Raw genomic sequence first — 27,560 nt, forward strand, 5'->3', positions numbered from 1 at the left:
ACTGAAGAACATTCTCACTGAAGACAAAGTCTGAAGTTTGAAAAAGAAAACTGACATATGGCGGAGCCCACTGGCAGACTTACCAGATCAACAACTGGAGTCCTTGTCAGTGTTCTAGACCTTACAAGTCTGAACACTGATTACGAGGAATTGACTTTATGCCTTTACACGCTTTTACCCGGATATCTCTTTTGTCCCTTGTAAAGGTTTTACACGCGTGTAAAGGTGGTTGGCTAAAAGGTGACAAGTCACTATCAAATGTGACTTTATCCTTGTACTTTTAGTATTGCATTTAAAGAAAATACAAAAGTTCCTTAAATGCTCCCAACCATATTTATACGGAAAAATAATCACTGTAGAGATTATTTTGCCTATAAATACTAAGTCATTTTCCTCTTTCAAATTACTTTTTTCAATTTGGTGAACTTGTCTAAATACTCTCGATCCAAACAGTTATACTTCACAACTTTAAGTATTTCGATCAAGGAGATTATTTAGCAAGTATAGATCACTTGTAATTCATAAGGTTGTTTAGATATTTACTTTGGTATTATCTAGGTTCCGCAACAACCTTGTATTTTGTTTATACATCAATAAATAAAATACACATTGAAAATTACTTTCGTGTTCCACCTCATTTAACTTGTTTATTTATTGCTTAAGTCTTGTATTTACTTATTTATATTCTTGCATTTATATTTACGTAAATACTAGTCCTTATCTAGTGCATACTTGACTTGTTGTATTTTACACTCGTGGGTTAAACCATCGGTGAGGGACTTCAAACACACACACACACACACACACACACACATATATATATATATTGTAGATACGACATTTTATTTTATCAATTTTATTATATATATATTATATCAATTTTATTTTATCATGGTTTAATATATAGCTTACTATATGTATTAATAGAAAATTGATCTATATATTTTATATGAAACATATCTTAAATATTTCAAATTAAAATATATATTTTTTCATTTGATATTAACTATTATTTGTTATTAGGATATATCTTAGCTATTAATCTATTGAATATATTATATTAAAATTATTGGGTAAAAAGTATAAATTTATGATGAAAAATCAAAAAGTGTAAATTAAATATAAAGGGGTTTTTTTTATAGTTATAAAAAGTATAAGTATTAATATTGTCATTTAATAAAGATGAAATAATTAAATTTGATCTAATGGTTCTAAATCAAAGATGGAATTCATTCAGGAGTTATATAAAACATTTAATGAGAACTATAATTTTTGCTTATATATCAAATTAAAAACATTTAATTATTATTTTGATCTAAGAGTTATAATTTATAATTTGAACTCATCTAATGGTCTGTATTTCTACGTAAAAAAATTTAAGACCATGTTACAAATTCTGACACCTTTTCATTAAATGTATCGTGACAATTATATAATTACACTATATTTAAAAAAAATGAAGTATAATTATTTGATATTATTATTTTATGGAAAGTACTAAAAGTAAACTAATTCTTAATTTAAGTATATGATTCCCTAATGTTAATTGTCGTATCATTTTTTTAATTTATTTTTATTATTTATGGTTCATTAATTATGGTATAGAAGGAAAGTCGCCTCTATATGGAGTATTATATTTATTTACGGATTAATGGTTTAAAAGAGTTTTTTTTTTATAATCATATAAAGTGAAAGTATTAATATCGTCATTTAAAAAAAATGAAATAACTAAATTTGATCTAATGGTTCTAAATCTAAGTTAAAGTTCATCTAAGGCTTCTCATTTGTTTAAGAATTAATTTAGGACCTTGTTATATATATATTGGTAGATATATATATAATATAATAATAATAATAATAATAATAATAATAATGTCGGGTTTAGAAATTATCAACGACAGTGTTGAGAAGGCCGAGTTTAGCTTAGGTGAGTGACAACTTTGGGAACGTCAACTTTTAACATGGATCTGCAATTTTGGAGCATGTGGTGACGGAAGGGGGTCGAACTTGGAAAATGAAATGTAATGGATCTACTGGAAGTTATTTGCCAGGTAAAAAAGTTGGTGGTTTAGGTTTTAGTAGTCTGGATACTCTTAATTTAGTATTGATATGTACAAATGGATATGTCATGTGGTTCAAAATCTGAATTACGCTAGGTTTAAAATCATCAATGTGATTCATGGTTCTGAGTCCGTATTCCTGTGTAAAACAAATGGTAATAATACATGGGCAAATATATGTTCTTCATTCTCTGAGGCACATTCGATTGCTAGCTCCTTAAGATGTTATTAAAGAACAGTTGGGAGTGAAAATAAGACAAGATTTTGGAATGATCATTGGCTTCATGATGACAATCTCGCAACTCGGTTTAGACGGTTGTATTCCTTGGCACCATCTAAAGAATGTGTCATGTGTGATACTTTTTATGATATGACATGAAAATCCGAATGACATCGAGATATTTGTGATGACATGGATAAGCAATAACTAAAGCATTGAATAATTTATTTAATCAGTAAGACTTAACGAACAACACAATCAGTTTTTGTGAAGTTATCAAGCTCAAAAAAATAATTGTTAATAAAGTAAAATTGAATATTTTAATTTGTTAACTATTAATTAAGAAAATAGTATTTTAGATATATATAAGTATGAAAAATATATTTACTTGCGTATTACGCGGGACAATAATCTAGACAACTTTAATATACTAATTAATAATATAGAGTTACCGTGTCATTTCGTGTGACCCCGTAAGATTAAATTATTTCCGGACATGCATTTATTATAACGTGATCACATACCAACAGCAGGTCATCCTTTCCAGGTCATCCTCTCTATGTCTACCAACCTGATCATCCTCTCCGGGTCCTCCTCTCTGGATCATCTGCGGGTCAACCCAATCAAGACATTTACACCTCAATGCATGAGGCTCGGATATTACAACCCGAAGTCAGTCCATAGATGACAAAAAGGGTTGCGTATATACACCCCCATCACAAAACATTCAAGCCAAGTAAATTACATTCACTACAATATTGCCTCGGATATAATCGAGTCACACATACAATAAGTGATCTATATGCACTTACTCTCAATACGGGAAATACTATTCTCTTGATGTCGATTTTCGACTGGTCGGTCAAACCGCCACCTCCATTCAAATCACCTAGATACATAATATTATGATATATGTTAGATGTTGATCTAGACTCATATCTGTTATCAATTACATATATAATATGTATATGTATATATTTGATTTCTATTATATTACATAATATTATATTATGCAAGATTGCTTAAAATTAATATTTATAACCTTTAAACATGCTGCAAAGTATCACGGGAGCAAACAAAAAAATAGACCCATTTCATACAATGTGTCAAATATCAATCAGGTTAAGAGATGAACGGCAGGTTCAGATCACCAATCCGTCGTTATTGGCTCTATGCCCCGTTTTTCATACATACTCTGTTATCTTCTTTAGGTATTCATATACTTCCATGGTTCATTTCTGTATCTCTATCTGTTTCGTTCTATACTAGAAGTTCCCTTTTTCCTCTTTTAGGCCCGGCCTAGTCATTTTCATTTCATTTTTCTAGCATTGTGTCTTGTAGTTATTCTATTCCTCGACTCTTCTTGTTCTGAAAACTTTCTGCAACAAAGTTGTGATCTATCAAATGTGTTCCTATGCCTAAAAAAGGTATCATTACTCATACAGAGAACATAACCCAGAATACTTATTTAGTTTGGACACTTTGTAATTTTTACTTTGTCAACATATACTAATTCACCATTCCAAAAGAGAATGAGAAAAGAAAAATAATCCAAAACAAGGGAAATATCTATAAAGTAAAACTGATACTGATCCATCTTAGCATTTTCATTCGTCTAACATTACAAGATGGTAATCACTACATTAGTAGAACATACTACACACACGAGTGAACTAATCATACCAGAATTTCTTTGAATAAAGAAACCAAACACAAATTGACAGAATCAGACAGACAAAGCCACAGACGTAGACCTGCCTTCGCAGATATACAACGGCGGACATAAGCTTTTTCACCTGAGCTTCAACCTCAACAACCCTTGCTTCCAAAAGAGCAACTTCGGCACGTATTTCTCGATCCATTCTGTCAGTTTCATTAAGAATGCTTTCATGACGGGCGAATTCATAGCCTAGATCGTCTTCACTAGCAACCAATCTACACATGATGGACACCTGCAAACAAATATAATACATATTAGAAAGCACTATAATGTCCCAGCATGGGCTTTTATCATCTTGTACAAATCATATAGTTTTTTTTTTCAAACAGCCAATTATCTGATCCAAATCGGAGGGACGTGTTACAACAAGTTGAGTTTAGTTCCATGTATATATACAAAAACGCAATTAAGACCAAAACAAAAACATGTGAACCAGATGAGCTTCAATCCTTATGACAAACATTCTTGTTGAGGTTACCTAGCTTTGAAGCAAACCGAGCACCCAAATCGGAATCAGGGAAGAACGTTGATTGCTGGACAGAAACACAGAACCAATTGATGACAACTACCACACGCAGGAAAACGTCACTAATCACATGGGACAAATAACTTCAGCCTAAGACTAAAAGCTTAACTATCGGTTTATTGCCCAAAATAATGCCTACAAATACTAAGACAAACTCATGGTAACAACACTTTAACACTCAAGTTAATCATATTCTTATCATCATGTCAGAGCACAATCAATGTGAGCAAATCCTTCTCCCTTAGCAAGATTAACTGTTTCTTTATTCGTTTCAGGTTCTGGATCGGACTGGACCAGATTGCTGGAGCAGAAATCCGTTAATTCAATAATTACATTTTAGGATACCTTAAACCAACTAACGGGAGTCACAAATGCGCGCGCGCACACACACACACGATACATAGATAAAAATAAAGGGACGGGGTATTTTCAACTTGCAGAAGTACACTAACAAGACACTTAGGAGTTTATTCAGTTTAACACTCGATACTCTGACACTCATCTCAATAATAGATGCACTGGAACAAAAACAATGTACAAATTACTAGCAAATGCAACAGCTAAAACTAGAATAAAAAAACCTAATTAGTTTTTCACAATGTCATGTAATCAAATGTAAACGGTTCGATCCTCACTCTAGAAGAGGGTTAAGGCGTTCTACGTTTCAGCTCCCTATATCTCTGAAAGATAGAAATGGGTACTTTTTTGTTCCTATAGAAATCAATTATAACAAATACAAAAAATATATACTTTTAGTTTTAATTGACAATAACGATGCTTGCAATAAACTTACCCTGAATATATGATTTAGTACTAACTACTAAGAGAAATCAGTACCTGTAAGAAAATTTTGTATGCTCCCTTTGTTCAATTCGTAACCCTAATTCTTGGTAAAGAAATTTATGGTATGTTTTGGGTTTTTCCTTTTATAATTTCAATATTATCACTTTTCCTAATTCCTAGACATTGGGAAGTTATGAGAACAAAGAAATTGTTGTTTCTTTTCTTTCAATGAGTAGTACGAGTAATAGGTAAGTAGAACAATACCCGTGCATACCTCAGGTTATACTTAATTATCAAATGCTTTTTTATTTGAGCAATCCTAGACATACAAATTATGACTAAGGTGTTGTTTGTTAATAACTTAATCAATAATAGTCATTAAAAGTGTGTATTTTTTACTTAATAAAAAAAAAACTATATTAACTTAATCCATACTGACAGTACTTATACATTCAGTCACTTTATAATTCAACCACTTAATGACTAAATAGTCAAACATGCCCCAAATCTTAATCAAGTTACGCGTATCAATCACCCATCACTACTACAAAGACCTTAATTTGTCCCAGTTAAAAAGTGGAACGGAACCGGTTTCAAGGTTGTGTCCTATGCGAGGGAGTCCTATTTGAGTTATTATAGAACTCACTTTATTAACAGTGTCCTTTTAAACAACCACCGGCTCCTTTCAAACATAATAAAGCCTACATTTTTTCTTGGCGTCAAATTTGTAATGAAATCCGCCTCTTCTAATACAACCCGCTTTTCTTCGAATAGAGTCCGCCATCCGTACTTTCATCACAATCGGTTTCTTTTTTATACTCATATATATCATCAACAACAACAATAATAATAATGCTCTGACTTTGTACTACCAAATTAATGAAAAAAAATCTATGTCGCAAACTTAATTATTCAACTTTATTCATGCATATACTTCCAAATCAACATGCTGAAATCTATAAACCATAAATGAGAGATAAATCATTCATCCAATTCCCATAAACATAAAATATTATTTGAAGCAAAGAAAAATAAACTTTCTTTTGACAAGCTAACTACGATATAGAGCTGATGGAAAACTCATTGCTTAACCTACTTGATGAAGTTGCACTACAATAATGTACTAATAGTATATAATAAAACACTTTGACCATTAAGTGATTACGGAAAACAAATTATTATTCACTTGTAAAAATGAATTGTAACGTACGCCTAATAGACAAACATCGTACGCCTAATAGACAAATACATCTTATACCCAAAAATAAAACTAAAATAAAAACCTTAAACCCAACAAAAAGACAAAAATTTATATCTTTTTCTTCCTCAAACCCATATACATTTATACACACGGTCTTTTTGTAGACACACACATATGTATATCAACACACACAGCATACATATGTATTACATGTAAATTGAAGTGCCAATTAAAGAAAAAAAAAAGAAGAAAACATTAAAGTAAATCGCACTGCCGCATATACAGTACACACAATATACATATATACATGTTAAATAGGTGTTATTTATTGCTTTCAAATTCAAATAGTAATATTCGCTAGGTGGGGAGCAATTCAACAGACGGAGTGGCTCGACATGTGTCTGGACCGTGTAGGAGGCGGTGGTGTAGGCATGTAGCTGCTAAAGTTGTTCCACAACCGGATAGAAATTAACAACATATATATTATTTTTTCTCTTTTTTGCGTCATGATTCTCTAAAAGTGAAAGAAAACCAAACCTTCAAAGTAATTTGTTCTTACTCATATATACCACAAAAATCTCAATGCTTAAAAATCTTATCAATACTAATCTTTTAGGTAGCGAACCTCTTGTTGTTCCGGGATTTCCAAAGACACCAACACGTTATAAACACGACCACTTGTAATGCCAAGCCAGTTTTCTTACCAAGTGTGAAATGTGTGCAAGTGAAATAAAAATCAAATACAAAAAATAAATAAGGAAAATTGGTAGGGTCATGCACCACATACTAACGTTGACTCAAATTACCATGGAAATCTTACAAGAAGTCAGAAACAAAATAGATGATTCACGCTCACTTCTTCCTTTTCGCATAATCCACACCAATAAAGATTTAAACACACAATTTCGTTGCTTCAAAGCCAATAGAGTCGGGTGTGTTAGTATACTTCATTTGAAACATTAATACATAAGGAATTATAAAAATTCATTTAAAAACTAATACATCAATATCACATCTCTATAAACGTTTTCAATCCATTCTTAACCAAATATATAGCATCCAAATTTCTCAACCTGCACACATACCCAGACACACACACACACACACTTCGCTCGCCAATAGATACTCATGAAAGACGAAATTTATAAAATATATATTGCCGAGTTTTCATGTCGACACCACATATTTAAACCCATATCACTACTGGTTTTTCATAAATAAAATTTGATAAACTATCATGAATTGTGGTGAATTTTGAATGACCACTCAAACATCTTATTTAGTTGTTGGTATTCGTGTGTTTATATAGTGAATGTATATGAAAAAAAATGGAAGGAAATTTAGTATATGAAATTCAAAAGTCCTAAAGAATCGATTAGTTTGTTTGCAGGATATGAAACTTGTGTTGTTGAAGTAAATTAAATTGTGTTATTTTACATTAAATGAGCACATATTTTATATATTAATAACAAAATGTTCATATAAAAAGGATGGTTTTTATGTTGTTCAGATTTATTAATGTGTATAGCAATAAAAAAAGGAAATTATACAAACTAAAAGATAAGCATTTGGATATGACCACATGTTGTTTTAGATGGTAACTAACTTTCCACCTAAAAAGGAAGGGTTTATGCGGCTGAGATTAATTGATTTGTGAATCGGATGGTCCATATTAATTTTAAAGCCCACTAATCGGTGACAATAATTATATATAATAGACAAAAAGTGTGTATGATGCTCTTATGTATTTACTTCATCCGTCACATTTTAGTTGTCATTTTAATTAATTTTGACCGTAAATAATTTTGTTTGTGTCATGTAACAATTGATATAAAATATATAAATAGATTGAGTTTTTAATGTACTTTTCGTTCATATAAGTTTCATCAACTATTATATAATACAAACAAAGTTATTTACGGTCAAAGTTAGTAAACATGACAATTAAAATGGGACGGAGGGAGTATTTAATTTAGGTGAAAATCTTTCATATACTAATTTTTTAGTATTATGTATAAATAGTTGGGTATCAATGTTTTTTATGATTTAAAAAATGACATGTAAATGATCCTTCACCCAACTGAGATTCCTAACAGCCTCATATACCATTCCTCTTAACTTATAACTAGGTTGAGAAATCCTTACGTTATTTTTAACTTTAAGGGTTTAGCTAGATACATATTGATTGTTTGATAAAATCAATGATCAAAATTTAATAAACAATTATAAATTTTGATTATTTTTTAATTTAATGATTATTTTTTTATATATATAACTAGTCATGTTAAGGCATTTGAGAGAATCTCTTCCCTAATAACTCGTCACATTACTTTTTAACTTAAATTTATTATTAGCCATGTGGGTGCACAATATAACATTGTAACAACGATGACAGGTGGTATTGGCGGCAACGATCATAACGGTGGTGATGCGGACGGGTAACGGTGATAGCGGTAGCGGTGGTGACAGTGTGATTATTAGTTTATAATTAATTGATGTAAAAGTTTTCATGTACTAATTTTAATTGTTAAATGATATATGTTATAAGTAATTTATTTAAAAATATTATAGGTATTTTAGTTAAAAGAATTTATTTTAATGAATAAAGAAGAAAAATAATTTCGGTTTATCAAGTTTTTATATGAAAATTTTGAATTTAATAATTGTTTATAAAAGAGTATAGATAAAACATATAAAAAAAAATGATATGTGAAGAATTTTATACCTAAAGTTAAATGTGAACAATCTTATTATATAAACTACTCCTTAATATATATGATGGGAATTTGTGATAATCAGGCTAACTTAACGGAAAGTGGTTAATCCCTCTAAAATATTTTTTCAAAAATCTTGCTAAAACCATCAACCATAAAATGTTGATTACATGAGTTCTCTCCTGTAATTCTATTAATCGATTTTATTATGTTATGATCTAGTTCGAGATTTTTTAGACATTATGAGTAAGAAAAATATATCTATATAATTATTAAAACTAGAAAACCGAATGATTCCAGAGCCTCTAAAAAATTTAACCTATTTTATAAATTTGCTACATAAGATTTATCCTACATGGCACATTCATATTTTTTTTTACAATATTTTACTCTATTTATATATATCTTTAAAAAAATTATAAAAAATCCATCATATTTCTACCTTACGACAAAGTTTAGAAAATTAAACCACAAAATTAATTTGATTTGTTAACCATTGAATATATACTCCGTATTTTTTTATTTAAATGATTTAGATATAACTGCATACTCCGTATTCTTTAATTTTAAAATTTAGATATCTTTAATTAATATATTAATACAGAGGATATATAAATAAAGAAACTAAATATTTTAAAAAACCTAAATTTCATTAATAATAGAATCTTCAATTTATAGAAAATATATATAAATTTACTCACCCGATTTTCAAATCATATGTCCTAACATATAGATTTTTGCATATATAAATGAATGTAAATAACGTAAATTCTTGTATTGCTTTCTTATTAGTCAAAGTGAATGTAGTTATGTTATGGTTTCTAGGTTTTATGTTTTCATGCAAAGTAATTTACTATATTAATACGAATTGGTTATTTATATAAACAGATATATATCAAGCATACTGCTTTTTGGATGTTTTCTAAACCATTGAAATACAGTTAAGTTGGAGCTTCAATATGTTTATATTAATTTTTTCCTTGAAATTGATGGGTTTTTGTGTATGTTATTTTTGTTAGGTTTTCGTTAACTAGACATAGAGGTCGCAACTTCTTAGTAATAATAACTTTTTGAAACATCATTATCCAAAAGAACCGGATATATTCATTTTTGTGAGTAATAAATGTGAGTTTTTCTTCTTTTTCTTGTTTGTTATTGAGTCGATTATTTTATTTGTTAACTTTGTAAATTGTAACAATTAGATTCTACTTTTAAAAAATTCTATTCACATAGCTAGCAAAACAAACAACCATTAAAATTACGATAACTAAATCACATTTTATTGATTATCAATATCAATGTTAAAAATTTTGAAAAATAAATTCAATATCCACGCATCGCGTGGGTAAAAGACCTAGTTATATTATATAACTATATAAAAACTTTTAAATAGTGAAGCAACTTTGGCTGGCTGTTGGCTCAACAGCTAGCCTGCCTACTGTAGGTTTTTTTTTTCATTTTTTTTATTAGTGTGTTGTATAGATGTAACTTGCTTTCTTTGTATCAAAATAAAAAATAACACAAAGAAAACAAGTGACATTTATACAACACAGTAACTAAGAAAAAATAAAAAGTAGGCAAGCTGCTGAGCCAGCAGCCAACCAAACTGTTTCACTATTCATATCAAAAGTTTTCATATAGTTCTATAACTTTTAGGGTAATAATGTTTTATTGTTTCACACTTTAACCACTAAATCGTTTTTAAGACTTTTGCATTATTAAAGTTTTATTTTCGACGATTCTGGTATTACAGTTTTAGTCATTTTTTGTCACCGCTTTGGTTCTTATCTTCTTACTTTTATCCTTCAAGAAAGGTTGCAAGTTTTTATTTCATCACCAAACTTTTGTGTTTTAAAATTTACGTTAGTTAACGATGCGTTTTTTTTTTTTTTTTGTCTAATGATAATGGTTGACATTTTAAAATTAATGACTTACATTAAAGCATATGTCTGATTGTTATTTCCAACCAACGAACGGGTGTAACACTAATTATTACCAATGTTAATTTAAGCAACTTAACATGGATGGCAAATGTATTTGAAGTTTTTCTTATAAGTTATGGTTAGATCTTTGGAGGTGACATATATGTTGGGGTTTTCATTGAAAAGGTTATTCTATGATAGTATAAATCGGATTAACATAATATTATCTATTTTAAGGGGTAGAGAAGTGGTAATGGTTTGGCTGGCTGGTTGGTATAACCCGCTGGGGAACACCGTTGTTATCCCAACGAGTTGCCAACGGGTTGGGCTTGGGCTTGGGCTGGCTTTGAACCAGTGACTAGCTATGCAAAAAAAAGACGTTGGAGCGTGTGGGGTGAAAGAGAGGCCCCGTTACCCAATTAAAAAAAAAATTCTCAAAGTTTGACGGTGAACCTTGTGAATTGAAGTCGTGGTGGTGGCTGCTGAAAACTTGGTAGGTTTTAAAATGAGGAAGATTACACACTTTCAAGTGTTGTCCGTATAGGTCCTTTTATTTGTTTAAATTTTTATCTTAAAACTTCAACTTTTAAATATGTTTGTCTATTTTAAGTTCTTTTGTATGTTTAAAGTTTTATCATCTTGGACCCTAAACTTATAAAGTTATTATTTCTAGAGGAAAATACATAATATTATGATTATTATATAAAACTATCAAATGAAAATAATAATTAATTTAATTATGAAATAAAAAATTTGAAAGGGTTGAGAAAGAAATGAATGCTATGAAAAATGGTTAAGAAGGTTGGTTGGGAGGGTTGAGAAAGGAAAAATGAGTTGAAGATATGCGATTAGTGGAATTTGGGAGGGTTAAAAATTTGGGTTTCATGACTCCTTTCCCCTATAGTACTATACACTTTTATACGCTAGAGTGTAATTAATAAGGTTGGGACTAAAGTTTTTTTTTTTTTTTTACTAATTTAACGAGATATTGTTTTTCATTAAAATATTAAGCTAAAGAAATTCATATATGACCATCAAAATTTATATGTCCAATTTCATTTCACACATTATATGAACTTGATAAGTTCATTTGTTTGAATTAAAGATAGTTCAACATACATAATTTTATATTGATCATTATAAAATGTTGAATGATAAGTTCTAATCATTTACGATGACTTCTAAAATAAAAGGTGTTAGAAAAATCAACCATGATTCAATCAACAATCAAACCTCTCCAAAGATGCACTCAACAAAATTTGGTGTGGGATTAATATGTCTTAGTTAGAGAATAATCTCAAACATTCTTCAGAGATTATCTGAGGTTTATTAAAACTTTCTATGTCCAATTTTTTTACATGACAATGTTAAAATTTAAAATATTTAAAGAATCATATCTATAAGCAGCATGGTTGGATCAGTGGTAAACACTCTGGCCTCTGGAGATAGAGGTTATGGGTTCAATCCTCATCCCATGCAAAGGTTTGAGGGCCTTTTCTACATTTAAGTAGAACATGGAAGCAACCTCTCTACTTAGGTAGAGGTAAGATTTGCCTACAATTTAACCTTCCTCATACACCGTTAAGGTATTGGGGCTCAAAACCCGTAGAAGACGGCACTGAGCAGTTGTGAGATTTTAACACATTTTTTAATTTAAACAAATTGACACGTTTTCTCATATTTTTTAACATGCGAAGAAACAAGTGCAAACAAATAATATTCCTGTTTTCTTTTATTTGTTTTGGCAATGAGAATGAAAATAGTCTCAATGTATTAATGTTTATTATTATTAAATTGAAATTGCAAACATAGAGATTTCATAAAGTCTAAAACGAAAAAAATATCAATTTATGTATTTCGATCATTTTTAATTAAGAAAACGTGTCTATTTGAACATTACCCTAGATTTAAGCATTATTATTATTATTATTATTATTATTATTAAACATCACTTCCATTAAAATTAAATATTCCATCTGTCCCATTTTAGTTGTCATGTTGACTAACTTTGACAGTAAATAATTTTGTTTGTACTATATAGTAGTTGATGAAACTTATATGAACGAAAAATTCATTAAAAACCCAATCCATTCATATATTTTATATCAAGTGTTACATGACACAAATAAAGTTATTTACGATTAAAGTTAGTCAACATGACAATTAAAATGGGATGGAGGGAGTAGAATTTACAAGAAATTAGTAGCTAGGAACTCGGGATATTATTATTATCATTATTATTATTATTATTATTATTATTATTATATAGTTTTAGGTAAAATAAAACGAGTATTAAAGTAAAATAAATAAAATAATATATTTCTCTTAACTGAAAATCACTGTGCATCATGAAAACCATCGTATATCAATTGCTTCGTAAATCATTGTGCATCAGTTTAACCATGATCCAAGGGTCAAGATCTTATCCAATTTATTTTACTTTAATATTTGTTTTACAATATCCAATCCCTAATCATATATAGATTTAAATTCATATCATTATTTGTCTATGAAAACACAAAATCTAATTTTTAAACTCAATCTCAAACGTACACTTCCTTAACAATATTACAAAATGTTGAAAAATGTAAACTATTGATTATAACTTTTACTTCATCGTTTAATATCATCATGTCTCTTCATTTCCTGTAAAATCAATAAAAACACATAAAACTGTAACACACAAAAACATAATAACCACAACATCTTTATTATAAGGCTCCAAGCGTCATTAAAAAACTTGTTAACGCTTAAACACCTCTATCCTTTGACTCACTATATATCGTCCCAAGCAAGAGTTGGAATTTCAAATGTATTGACCCAAAAAGTAAACCTTCTGAAAAGGAGATAAACATTGGTACTATTTTATTATCAATTAATTAATCACAAGTGTACTTAAAAATTTAAGTAGTTGTAAGGTATACTTTTGAATATAAAAAGTTCGGTTTGATTATAGCTTTTCCATTTTTCTTTCTAGATCCAGAAATTCAATTCTAATAAAATAAAATAAATAACGCAAATTTATGAATTCCATTTTGTCTCTAAACAATCATAGCAGTTTATGATTATGTTTTTATTGTGTATCTTCTAAGTATCTTAAAATCATGTATAAGTATTTATTGTATGCAAATATTAAGAATATCCAATTTGATTTAATCTGATATGGATCGATAATAAACGACCAATGATCCTTATCTCGATACCGGAGGCCCATCGCCCACTCATGAAGTTAACGGGGATCGAATCTCACATTCTCACCTGATGGGTAAATATGAAAGGAAATTATATTATGGGTGTAAAGGAGCCACGATATAACGTGTAGGCTTGACTCGTTTACACCTTAGAAATTATTAAGATGCGAATGAAACCAAAATATGAAAATTGTCTTCGACAATTATAACGTGTTCCATTGTATCACTCAAAATGTTAACCAAAAGTTAAAAGTATTTGACCATGATTATTCAAACAATTCAAGCTAGAAGGAAATTAATATACATAAAAACTTGATATCATATTTAAGAGACATTCAAACCAAAATGATCAATACGTACACCATGACACAATTATGTTGATATATAGAAACCATACATCGATCAACGTAGTTCATCATGATTGTATTGGTCCTCTTCCTCAGCCAAATAAGAGAAATACGCCTTGTTATCAGGATTCCTAATCGAACAATGTGCACGAATTTCCCCCTTTTCACCAGTCAACACTTGCAATTGTCCCATTTTGATCATGGCTTGTACAAATTTCTCAAAGAATAACTTCTCATCATGTGCAAAACTTTCCACAATTGGTTTAGTCTCTTTATGAGTGTACAAATCTTGATCGGAGGTAAAAAGCCCTTGTCGGTTGATCAAATCGACATAATACTTGTTATCAAACTTGATTGGAGAGTAAATGTCCATGACGGTGGTAGCATCGGTTGTGTTGGTGGGACAAACCTCTTTGAGTCCTTGAGCAAAGGTTTTGTCCATTGTAGGGTCTTGGGTGGGATAGAGACGAGGGGTGAACGATGTGCAATGGCTAATGCCAATGGTGTGGCCTCCTGAAAGGGCTACTACGTCGGTGGGGGTGAGGTTTTTGGTAGCAAGGGCAGAGAGGATGGTCGAGGCGTTGCTTGTTGGTGCAGGAAGGTTGGCTAGGGTCGCATTTTGTGTGGCGAATGTCAGTCCATCTTTTCTACCCAATGGAACATCGTAGTCAGGGCCACCTGACTATCATAATGTGACAAAAAGAGATCAAGATTATTTTGTGTATAAAACATCCACAGTAAGTCGCAAGCTAGTATGAAGGAGGTGAAACGTAAACTGCGGTCATATATACTCCTACCTAAGTGTATGTAATTTTTTCTCGGATTTTGCTTATAGAATAAACAGATAAAAATAGGAAAATAGTTAAATTTTAATAACAAATTATCATTAAATTTAGGCTTATAATGTACCAGATGAACTGCATCACGAGCTGCAAGAGCTACAATATCAGCGCAAGAAACGACTCTCCCACATTCTCTATGGATTAGACCTCGAAGATCTTCAATGATGGTGAATGCTTGCTTTCTTAGACTTTGGTTAGGAGGCGCGGTCTGTTCACTTGGACCGCCGTGTGATCCATCCAACAATACTGAACCGTCACAACCCTGCATCATTATATTCTAAAATTTAGAATTCTATATGCTTTCCATGTTAGATGTTTAGATCTCTACAACTAATTAATTTTTGTAAACAAAATTTATTAATGATTTATGTCGATTTAGAACACTTAATAATTGACCCAGAGTTATACTAACAAATTAAACCAGGCCTAAAATTTTTCAGAGTAGATGATAAACGTTACAAATGCTAAATATTGCTTCTTTTAGCATTTATATATGTTAATTCTCTCATTTTAGCAAGTATAATATAATAGTTCATTAATTTGTAGCTAGATCGATAACCTGAACAAAGCAATCGTGGAAATGAAGGCGGAGCAAGCCAGCAGCTTGGCCGATATCCTCCTTGAACACTTTCTTGAGATGTTTTCTAACAATTTTTTCGACTTTATGACACGTCTTATGGTGGTAATCCCATGACAAACCTTTAGTAATGGGGGCCGAGTAATCGGCTTCCGATACGTAAAGAAGACATGAGAAGACCAGGAGTGAGGCAAAAACAAGAAACAAAGTAGAGCTTGAAGAAGAAATAGCCATGGATATGATTAATGAACTTGAGTGCTTAATAAAGAAGATGGTATGCTTCAATGAAAAACTTGATGAACATATTTATAGGGCTGGGACATCCAGCAATATTGACCCGAGAAAATATGTAATAAACATGTGTTTGGGCGGCCTGGTTATTTTGTTCGAGCATTTTAAAAATTAATTTACGAATACCATTATGACAGTAAAAAGAAGAAATAAGAAAAATCTATGTATATACTTTTTTTCAGGCTATATAAATTGAACTTTTATTTTGTTCATGACCCATTATGAGTGCTTTAATCCAAAAGTCTTTACTTCGTAAGAGTACACCTAACACGACAAATCTCAAAATTCTTTATTTTGTTTAAGACTCCCAAAAGCTTCTTTTCTTTTTGCTTATAAAAAGAGAAAAAGCTAGGAAACCGTATTATATATGAATTCAAAACCAGCTATCACGTCAAAACTACATATATATGTTTGTGGGTCAATATACTATCACCAGTATTTTCGGTGATGGATAGACGTTTGACTCTCAAAAAATTCGGGGTTAAAAACTCAAATATTGGTGTTTAATTATTAACTAGCAAATTTACATGCGCGTTGCCGTGTAAACGTTTTCAACTTTAGATACAAAAAACTTGATATATTCACTAACAAACATTAACAGTGTGTTTGGGGTTATGTTTTGAAATGGATTTTTTGACTATTGTATTTAAATATCATAAATAATCATTTTTTGGTGTTTGGCACAATGGTTTCAAAAATTGATTAACTGCGTTTAAAAGATCACAAAACGCAAATTTATAGAAGCACCCTTTACCTTAGTGCAAGAAAACGCAGATTCTCTTAGACCATTTTTTATCTTTAATTATTACACCACTATTCATAAAAGGTCTTATATAGTCTTCAAATATAATATAATACTATATAAATAGATAATCCTCCCTATAAAGTCTTTATGCTTTTCATTGATTTCTTCTTCAACACCAACTACGAAATTGGTAATGTGATTAGTTATTATTATTTTTATTTTTCTAACGATTTCTTTATTAAATAATAAGTATTTCAGTAAACTAATAAGTTTTTATGTTCGATGTGTTTTTCTTTATCATATGCATTATTGGCATCATGTATGATTGTATTCATGTTTCTTGCTCTTATAGTTTCACCCAATGAAGTTATAGAAAAACTAATAAGAAGTTTAAGACTCACTAATCTATTAGTTACACTTTAATCACAATAACCATTTAATTAATGTCCTTTTTTGTCATTTTACTTATATAATATTTTAAGTATAGAAATTTACCAAACACACGGATAATTGATTATCTGATTATTATGATATCAAACAACATAATCAAATTCAAACACAATTTTGCAACGACATGTTTTGTTACAGTTGATTATCTGATTCTGATTATTCAAAACGCATAATCTATTTTTTAAAAGTAATCCCAAACACCCCTTAACTTGGGATTGTTGTTATACACACAAAATCAAAACTTGAAAACCAATATATATATATATAGAGAGAGAGAGAGATAATGTCTTAAAATGATACCATAAGAACAATAATATGGGAGAATGATTATATGAAAGACTATATGCAACTATGTAAGAGTGTTATACCATTTGTATTAAAAAAAATAGTAACTATGTGATTATTAAGAGTTTGGTGTAAACGGATTGAAATTGAAAACATTCATAAGTGGCAAAATTTAAAAGGTAGAAAATATGGGGTCAAAATGAAAAAAAAGCCAAAGATCACTCTTTAATGAATACTTAAAAGAGATATGTTGTTGTGTAATTGGGCTTTAAGAGTGAAATGTCCTCCTCCATACGCACCCCCAAAAATAATCAGAACGCCTCTGGGACGCCCGGGGAACGCCAAGCACACCTCCCGGGGGGCGTTACACTCAAAAAAATTTGTTGGCTTGTTCGAAAAGGGACGGGTGATCATGTGTGAGGGCCTAGGCAAAAGTAGCCGTTAGTTAAACGGCTAGGTTTTTTTTAACGGCAAAAGTAGCTGTTAATTTTTTTTTTATGTATATTAGTGTGTTTGTATGTGTATATATGTGTGTTTGAATGAAAATGATGATTTAGGAGGAACCCCTCACTCCAAGGGGAACCCCCAAAAATCAAAAGGACTCTACATGGCAAAAAAGAAGAAGCAAAATGGGGGTTCTTAAAACCCCTCACTCCAACTAGCCTTGGTGTCTTTTAAACAAAAAATAGTTGACTAATAATACAATGTTTATATTATAAAAAAAAATTGTCAATATAAATAAAAAGTATGTAGAAAATGATTTATGAAAAGTAATTCAATTTAAATAATCGACTTTATGTAACAAATGAATCAAAATAATACAAACCACAAAGGTTTTTTAAAAATTTGAAAGTAAATATCATAAAGTCGTAAAGTTCAGGAGAAAAAAAAAAGCAAACCAAAGACAACATGAAAGGTAAAAATGTAAGTAAGTGAAATTTATTTGTTTGAAAATGGTACGAGGGCCAAGAATGGTTCCACATAAGTGTGTGAATAGCTTTTTCTCATATCGACAATCACTTATTCACTCGTATTTTGCATTTGGTGGGTGTGAACTGCATGTTACGATAATAATATAATAATAATAAAATAAAATAAATTATAATCTCTACTACATTATAAAGCATTTATTTTCATCATATTTTTTCAACTTTTTATCTTTTCAGCTACTCAATTTTCTCTACCTCTTCAAATCTCAACTACTCATTTTTTTTCTCTATGTCCTTCATAAATCATTTTAATTTTCTAATTTTTATCTCAAAAACCGTACATCGATATAATATAAAAACTATATGGGTGTTCTTAAAATTTCATACTCTTTCATTAAAGATGTCATTCAATATACTTTAGACGAATTTTTAAATCCGAGGGTAGAACCCATACGGCTAAGGCATTTGGCTATCACCCTCTCTGACCTATTATCTCTTATGACCTATCACACTCTATAACCTATGACCCTACCATTTCACCGTTACAACGTACGGTACTTTCTCTCATAATAATAATAATAAAATAAAATAAATGGATTATATCAATGTTTAATTATCTTATTTGTTTATTTTAATATTACATATTATGTAAGCAGTGCAACCACTCCATTGAACTTGCATTAAAAGGTCTTCTCTTTCACTTTCTTAGTAATTCAGCAAAACTTGTATGGTGGCAACTAGCCTTATCACCTGTTAATTCAAGTACTTAAGTTTTAGTTTAGAAGCATGCAATATTACACTAATAAATTACCTACTCCGACTACGCGTTATAAAAGGTCTTAGAAATTAAACCGAAAGTCACCTAACCGATTGGAGAGCTCGTCGGGAATGGTGATTTGTGGTGGTGGTGGTGTAGGTAAACCGAAAGAGCGAGGGAGAGATGAAACCAATCTTTTTGTAGGTTGATGGTAGTTGCCGTCGAGATGAAACTAATTTGTATATTAGGCTTCCGGCGAGAGCAAGAAAGGAAGGGATTAGGGATTAGGCATAGGCATTGGGAAATAGATGGACGGGTAATACAGAAAATCACTTAAAGGAGTGAAAAAGATTGTTGTTTGTAGGAGGGTGTATAATATGTATTTCAAAAGTAGAATAGATGGAAAAAACTAGGCAGTTTGCCATAACAAAATGAACTCGCTGACATCTATTTGAAATCCAAAATTAAAATGTCAGTTAAAAAAAATTCCAAACTTAAAGAACTTAATCGATATAAAAGTAATTGGTGTAAAGTGTTAATGAAGATATTTTAAAAGATAAAACACTAATAGTGTAATATAATTATTAAAAGTATTTTAGACATTTTTCCCCATGTAACTTTCAACATGGAGGTTATTCTTTTTATAATATTGTTTAGAAGTATATAATATATACATAGTTGTTAAATTCTTACGAGTCACGGGTCAACTCTTACGAGTCGAGTTGATAACGAGTCGACTCGCTAAGTGACTTGTATTTTTCCCGAGTCTTACGAGTCCCTATGTGAACTTTGACCGAGTCACTAGTCACAAACTTATAATTATTGTAGTTTGATACTATCGTTATATATTATATAATATATATATTTTGCTACATGATTTAGTGTGTTATCTGTGTAGTTTTGATTTTTTTATTACGAATTTAGATGTAAACTGTAAGTTTATAGCTCTAAACTATTGAATATGTAGTACGAATATTTTGGTAAATGTAATACGATAATAAACTTATATTTTGCTTTTAAAGACGTCATAGTATATAATATATATACTATATCATGTAATATGGAGTATTTAAAAATGTTCTCACTCATACAAGTCGAGTCACGTTCCAAGTCACGAGTTAATATATCATATTTTTGAGTCAAGTCAAAAATTACGAGTCGACATCTATGAGTATATATATATATATATTGATTATCCATGTAAGCTTTTTTATGGCATGGTATGGTGATGTAGTAGTTAACAGGTGACTAACGATGAAAAATAATGATATGACCTCTATTCAGAAATCATTAAAAGTAAAATTCTTTTAATAAATGAAAACTATATAGATTCCCTAGCTAGATTAGGAATTGTGAGAAAAAAATTTACTTTTTTAAGGATATTTCCCGTATTTTTTTTATAAACCTTATAGGTATTTCAAGTGAAGTTGCTAAAATAATAAAATAAAAATAGTGACATTTTAGAGTTATCAACAATTTAATTAAAAAAATGAAAAGAATAAATATTTTAGAATATATATAATATATAATCAATAGAAATATTTCACTGGACGAATTACTTTTATACTACAATGTTTGTGTGTTTCCATGAAAACCACCGCCAAACAAAACTTTAATTTGTGTTAACCCGTTATGATTTTAATGTAATTTTGGATTTTTTTTTTCTTTTAATCTCTATTATCTTGCTAGTTAATTTTCGGCCCCTTGAAAAAATGACTTAAAGAGAGTCTATCAATTGATTTGATAACTTTGAATCATCGTAACATTTTTTCTCATTTTGGTTTTTTAATTTGTTTGCTGAGATTATATTATTGTATTTTTTTACAGATTATCAAAAATATTAATTAAAAGAATATATAATTGAAATTTAACCACTTAAATTCCTATATTTGTTTTCTAAAAATAAATAAATCACATTGACTTTTATAATTTTATTCTAAGGGTAAGAAATTCTGTCTAATCAATATAGAAGTGAGAACATTTTCAATTCGATCGGTACTTCAATTACATGCTAATATCTTAGGCTTAAGATATGATTCTCACGGATAACCCACGGCTAACTTCAAACCTTTTTATATATTTTTCACACCAAAGGAAAATAAAAATTCATATAAAATTCTAGGAAAATCATTTACCATAAATTACCATAATTTCCCATGGATTACTATACCCACCGGTTACCACAAAACCTTTTATACGGAGTAATATATTTCTAATAGAATACATATGAAAAAGTATAATCGGATGAAAATCATTTCTCACAAATTATCCACAATAAACCTAAATTTTCTTTTTAAGGATAGTGATCCTCTAAAATTGAAATCAATTTTATAGGTAAAGTTGGATCATGTTGGCTCTTGGATTAAAATCAAATGCTAAGATTTAAAGTAAATTTTTGAATATAGACTATTAATTTTAATCTAATAATCAAAATTTCATAACTTTACCTATGAAGTTGTTTCAACCTTAATTCTCTTTTTGATCTATATGTTGAAATGTAACGATATTAATTGAAATATCATCTTAATAGTTTTCCCAAAGTTTTAATTCTATGTTAAATATAATTCATTAATTTTTTTTTTTAATCTCGTTCATATTTAGATGATTTTAGGTTAAATTTTTTAAAAAAGACTGATCATTTTGGATGTATGCATGACCTTCTTTTTGCTCTTTCTTTTTCCTTTTCAAATAGCTAAGATTTTATCATCAGAATGGTTGAAAATAATAGTTCATCTATAAAGAAAAATAAAAGATAACACCTTAATTAAGTAACAGATTTTTAATCCAAAACTCTTCTCTATTCATTTTGTGAAAAACAAATTAAACGAGTCAATGTCATCATATGTGAAAATTGATCTGCAAACCGTGTTAATCTATTCTAGCTAGGCATACGATGAAACGAGTGATATAAGTGTTATGCCATTGTAACACCAAAGTACTATATATTATGTCAAATTGCTTATGTTGTATTTGTATTCGAGATAACTTTACAATAGAAAGGTTTGTATAATTGTATCTTGTTTTTTATGTAAATTGTTAACCTTTTTTATATATCACGGTCACTGACGATCAGGTTAAAGCTAGTAGCTAGTATACCATCAATTCATCAATATCACATATTGCTAAACTATTCTAATCAAAATCGGTATAAGATTCAAAACTAAGCATTAGATACGAATAAATATGATTACTAACGACCATTCGACCTAATCCTACATTATCAATAGAAATAATCCATGTTACCCAGCCATTTGACACTTGAAAACTCGAGTTTTCTATATTAAAAATGGACTTTTATGTTGATTGAATCCTCAATGGATTAGGTGGAAAGTTAATAACATTTTCCAAAAAGTTGAGGCTGCTATATATATACTTCTAGTGATGTACAAAAACGATTTATATATACATAATTATTTGTGAGCTTGCACTATCAGTGTTTCAAGTATATATTCCAGAATCCAGATAGAGTATATTTTACTCACAAATACACCGCTCAAAGAACACTTACATATGGGTGGTGATATTTTCTTCTCACGACACTTTTTACGTGATTTATAGTACAACGTAAAATCTGTATAAAATATAAATTGTTATATATGGAAAATGATTTTGTTGAAATATCACTCCCTCTTGTGTACACATCTATCTATATATATAATATAAGTAGTGTTCAGGTCCGTCCAATGGACGGAAAGTCTCAAAATATATTAATCAAAGCTAAAAAATTGGAATTCAAATATATTAAATAGATATACCAAAATCAACTTGGAAATTTGCTAGTTGAATAGCCACTCCATCGGTCAAAATACTCCTAAAATTTTCTGCCCATTCATCACTGACCGAACCATGTATGGTATTGCCCTGCAAATAGCAAAAAAGACATGAAAAAAACTAATAAGTTCTCTTAGTGTGTTTCTATGTATTTAATCCAATTTTAAAAAATAAACCTCAAAGAAATTAACCATAAGAATCGAATAAACATCTTTGCATACAGATCATTATTCTGGATAAAAAAGGAACCTAACCAAGGACATTCCAAACGTCGATCAAATGATTTTATCGGCTAATGTAAGAAAGATAAGGAAACAAATTCTTGATAAAAAAAAGAGTCGAGCCAGAAACCTTGCAAAGCCATCTCCTGTTGTGTTAAATCTTAAACATAACGTGGATCAAAGGGTATTATTAAAAGGTATTATTTAAAATTAATATCATGTTTTTCATAAGATCCGAAGTATATCTGTCATACACAAACTAAAATGATGAATTGTTCCACCATGCTAAATAATCATACTAAAACATTCAACACCATCTCAATATGTAGCATTTCTCCCTCATAGAATAAGAGCGTTTAAAAAATTACACCATTAATGAGCTAGTTTTAAAATATATTCAAAATAATCATAGTCGATATATTAAAATAATCATAATATTACTCATAGCAAAATTTGACTTTTTATCTAAAAGCTTATAGAAAGATATAATCGTAAATCTTAAGTATACACCATTAAAGTGAGTTACTTTTAAAACGATATCAAAATAATCAAAGACAATATATTAAAGTAATCAGAAACCTACTCATAGCAAATTTAGACTTTATATCTAAAAGGTTATAAAAAGATATAATCGTAAATCCTAAGACTTAATATAGGTTACAAATACAAAATTTAATATATAGTATTTAGATCAGTTAAGTCATATCACAACTTATTCAATACGAAAACTAAAGAAAAAACATACGAAAATTAACTCTATATAAATATAAATTCCAGTTTACCCCTTTTTTTTCCAACTTTAGTTAAATAAAAAATTTGCAGTTTCTTATATTCTAAAAGTGTAAACTATATAATTCGAAAATACATACCAATTCATCAATAAAACCATCTCGAACGTTTTGATTTTCTTCGGGTTGTTCTACTCCGAAACAGTCCATACATGCGCAACACGGAGTCGTAAATAATGGTTAACATGTTTTGGCCTAAGATCTTCAAGATGAACTAATATGGTCATATATTTTGTTGTTGAATAAAAAACCAAAACGAACCTAGAATGGACAACAAACTAAATTAAAAGAAATAATAATAACAATAACATAAGAATTCAATGTTAAGAAATAATAATAATGATTAATTATGTGCAAAGTATATAAAAAGAAAAACTCTTTTATAATTGAGCGTAGTTTTTTTTTTTTTTGTCGTACGTGAGTTATAGATTACCAATAAAACCGAAAAGTGTAAATTGATTTTTTTAAATTGGGTGAAATTGTAAATTGGTGATGGAAAACCAAAAAGTGTAAATTAATTATTTTCAAATTAAGTTTAAGTGTAAACTGGTGATGAGAAATCAAAAAGTGTAAGTTAATTATTTTTAAATTGAGTTAAAGTGTAAATTGGTGATGGGAAACCAAAAAGTGTAAATTAATTGTTTTAGATTGGAGTTAAAGTGTAAATTGTTGATGGAAAACCAAAAAGTGTAAATTAATTTAGATTAATATTAAAAAGTTAGAGGATTATAAGGAGGGAGGATTAGACTCAAGGAGGTGATTAGGGGTCCCAAGTGTACCCCAACTCCGCTTTTAGTTATATTATTATATAGATATAGGTTGTTAGGTCCAGTTCTACTGGAGTCGCTCCAGACGTGAAGACTCAATCTCCACTGAAGATTAGTCCAGAAATAATAGAAGGCCAGTGAACCTCTTACTTGTACAGGAATCTGGAGTCCACTATATTGGTTCACTAGACTTCACTCCAATCAAGATCATCCCACTGAAGAACATTTTCACTAAAGTCAAAGACTGAAGTATGAACAAATAAGACTGACAAATGGCGGAGCCTACTGATAGTCTTACCAGATCTCTTGACTGGAGTCCTTGTCAGCGTCCTAGACCTTACAAGTCTGAACACTGATTACGAGAAATTGACTTGCTTACCATTACACGCTTTTATCCGGATAATATATTTGTCCCTTGTTAAAAGTCTTACACGCGTGTAAAGGTGGTTGGTTAAAGTATGAAAGGTCAAATCAATGTGACTTTATTCTTGTACTTTAATCAATACATTTAAGGAATAAATATTATATTCCTAAATGTATGAAACTTTATTTCTACAGAAAAAAGAATTAATATTAATTCTTTTTGCCTATAAATACCAAGTCATTTCCCTCGTCCAAATCACTTTTGCAATTTGGTGTGTTTGCCTAAATACTCTCGATCTTAACAGTTATACTTCACAACGTTAAGTATTTCGATCAAGGAGTTTATTTAGCAAATATAGATCACTTGTAGTTCATAAGGTTGTTTAGATACTTTGTAATATCTTGGTTCCGCAACAACCTTGTATTTTATTTAACATCAATAAATAATCCAAGGCATGTAGCCTTAAAGTTTGACAATAAATAAATGAGCACTAATCTCCGAAATCCAAGTCTAGCATAGGAGTCTTTATCCCTGACTAACCTCTGAAAAGTATACTTAAACATGTTAACACAAAGGTTGGTGAGTTGGTAGGTTTTAGTCAAAAAGTCTAGTCAAAGAAATAAGTCTTTTGTCGATTCTTTTAAGTCTAAACAAGTATTAGTTCAATACATAATGAGCAGAGTTACGCCATAATATGTCCAAAGTCTCAAGTCTCATGTCTCATGTCTCAAAGTCTCGATGTCTCGAAGATTCAATGTCTCAAAGTTTCAATGGCTCGAAGACTCAATGTCTCGAAGACTCAATGTCTCAAAGTCTGGCTTTACGGTACCTGCCTCAATGGCCTTACGGTACCTGCCTTTGTCCCAAGATCGTCCTAGGCAGTTTGCTTGGTACCTCGTACTTGTTCGTTCGATCTTGTGTGGTGTTGTGATGTTGTTGGTACGTTTAATGGGTAACTGATCCTTTGGATCGGTTTTGCTCAAACACTTGTTCATGAAACTAGATGTGATCTTGTTCTTGACCTTGAAATATAGGACGATCTTGTGCTTGTTAAATGGGACGATCTTGACTTGACAACTAAAACGATCTTGACCTAGTTCGAACCCCAAAACGATCCTGAGCATGTACTTAAGACGATCTTGAGCTTCCTTACTTAAAACGATCTTGTATCTTAACACTTGAATTGATCTTGTGCTCTGTCCACTAAAACGATCTTGTACCCTGTTCAATAAGACGATCTTACTTGGTCTAGTGAGACGATCTTGAACATGAAACACCTAGAACGATCTTGAACTTGTCCAATGGGACGACCTTGCAACCAAAACCCTAGACAACCTTGTATTCATCAGAAAACAACACGAACTTGTTCTATAACATACCACACTTGATCATTAATCTCTAAACCAGTTCATAACATCATTATCACTCGATCAATCACACCAAAGGCTACTTATTAACATCAAAGCTAGTTCATGAATCGATCTAAAACGACGTACATCGTGCAAACCCTAATTAAGTACACTAAAGACATGTTCTATCTTGATTATTAAAGTACAAGCTCTATGAACAACTAAATTGAGTTCTTAAGGCTAAAGTTCATTATTAGAGACACGTTCAACTCATTAACACGATAAGTACTTATGTGTGAGTTCCAAGAAGTTCAGTTCGAGTCTAGTTCATGTACTTAAAGTTCATTTAAACTCTTTTGAGTCAAAACGTTCAAAGATCTTCAAAGGACCAAATCATTAGTTCATCAAGGGCATTTCAGTGATTAATTAATCACTTGACCTAATATATGAACTTATCTATGATCAATGATATGTACTTAGGCTTTCATCAAGACGTGCTTGGATCTTGATGTGTGAAAATCTAGTTAAATTAAAATCCTATAAATACTCCGAATCGTTTACCACACACAATCGGGCAGTGGACCCGTTCGTATGTAATATAGATTGAAGTAAGTAAAGGTTCATTCCACGGAGACTAATAAAGAGTAAGCGAGTTTTAAGTAATTTAGAAAGAGTTTGGTTTTTAAAGACACCACGTCATATTGATTTTAATTTGAAAGTTAGTTAGATTAAAAGAGTTA

General features: G+C 30.1%; 1 protein-coding gene and 1 long non-coding RNA gene across 2 annotated transcripts; both read right to left on the reverse strand.

The window, feature by feature from the left end:
* Positions 1-2,736: 2,736 nt before the first annotated feature.
* On the reverse strand, positions 2,737-5,590 carry LOC122608241. Its single transcript, XR_006325188.1, has 4 exons — positions 5,364-5,590; positions 3,323-4,232; positions 3,093-3,169; positions 2,737-2,887 (listed from the first exon to the last, which is right to left on the reverse strand). It is a non-coding gene; the product is annotated as an uncharacterized LOC122608241 (long non-coding RNA).
* An 8,993-nt stretch (positions 5,591-14,583) lies between these two features.
* On the reverse strand, positions 14,584-16,358 carry LOC122608112 (peroxidase 12-like). The gene is made up of 3 exons (XM_043781202.1): positions 16,086-16,358; positions 15,594-15,788; positions 14,584-15,366 (listed from the first exon to the last, which is right to left on the reverse strand). Exons 1-3 carry the CDS (start codon positions 16,335-16,337, stop codon positions 14,740-14,742), a joined length of 1,074 nt encoding a protein of 357 aa, XP_043637137.1. The 5' UTR covers positions 16,338-16,358; the 3' UTR covers positions 14,584-14,739.
* Between the last annotated feature and the right edge of the window lie 11,202 nt (positions 16,359-27,560).

The sequence above is a fragment of the Erigeron canadensis genome, chromosome 7 (assembly GCF_010389155.1).
Source record: "Erigeron canadensis isolate Cc75 chromosome 7, C_canadensis_v1, whole genome shotgun sequence".
NCBI classification, from domain to species: Eukaryota; Viridiplantae; Streptophyta; class Magnoliopsida; order Asterales; family Asteraceae; genus Erigeron; species Erigeron canadensis.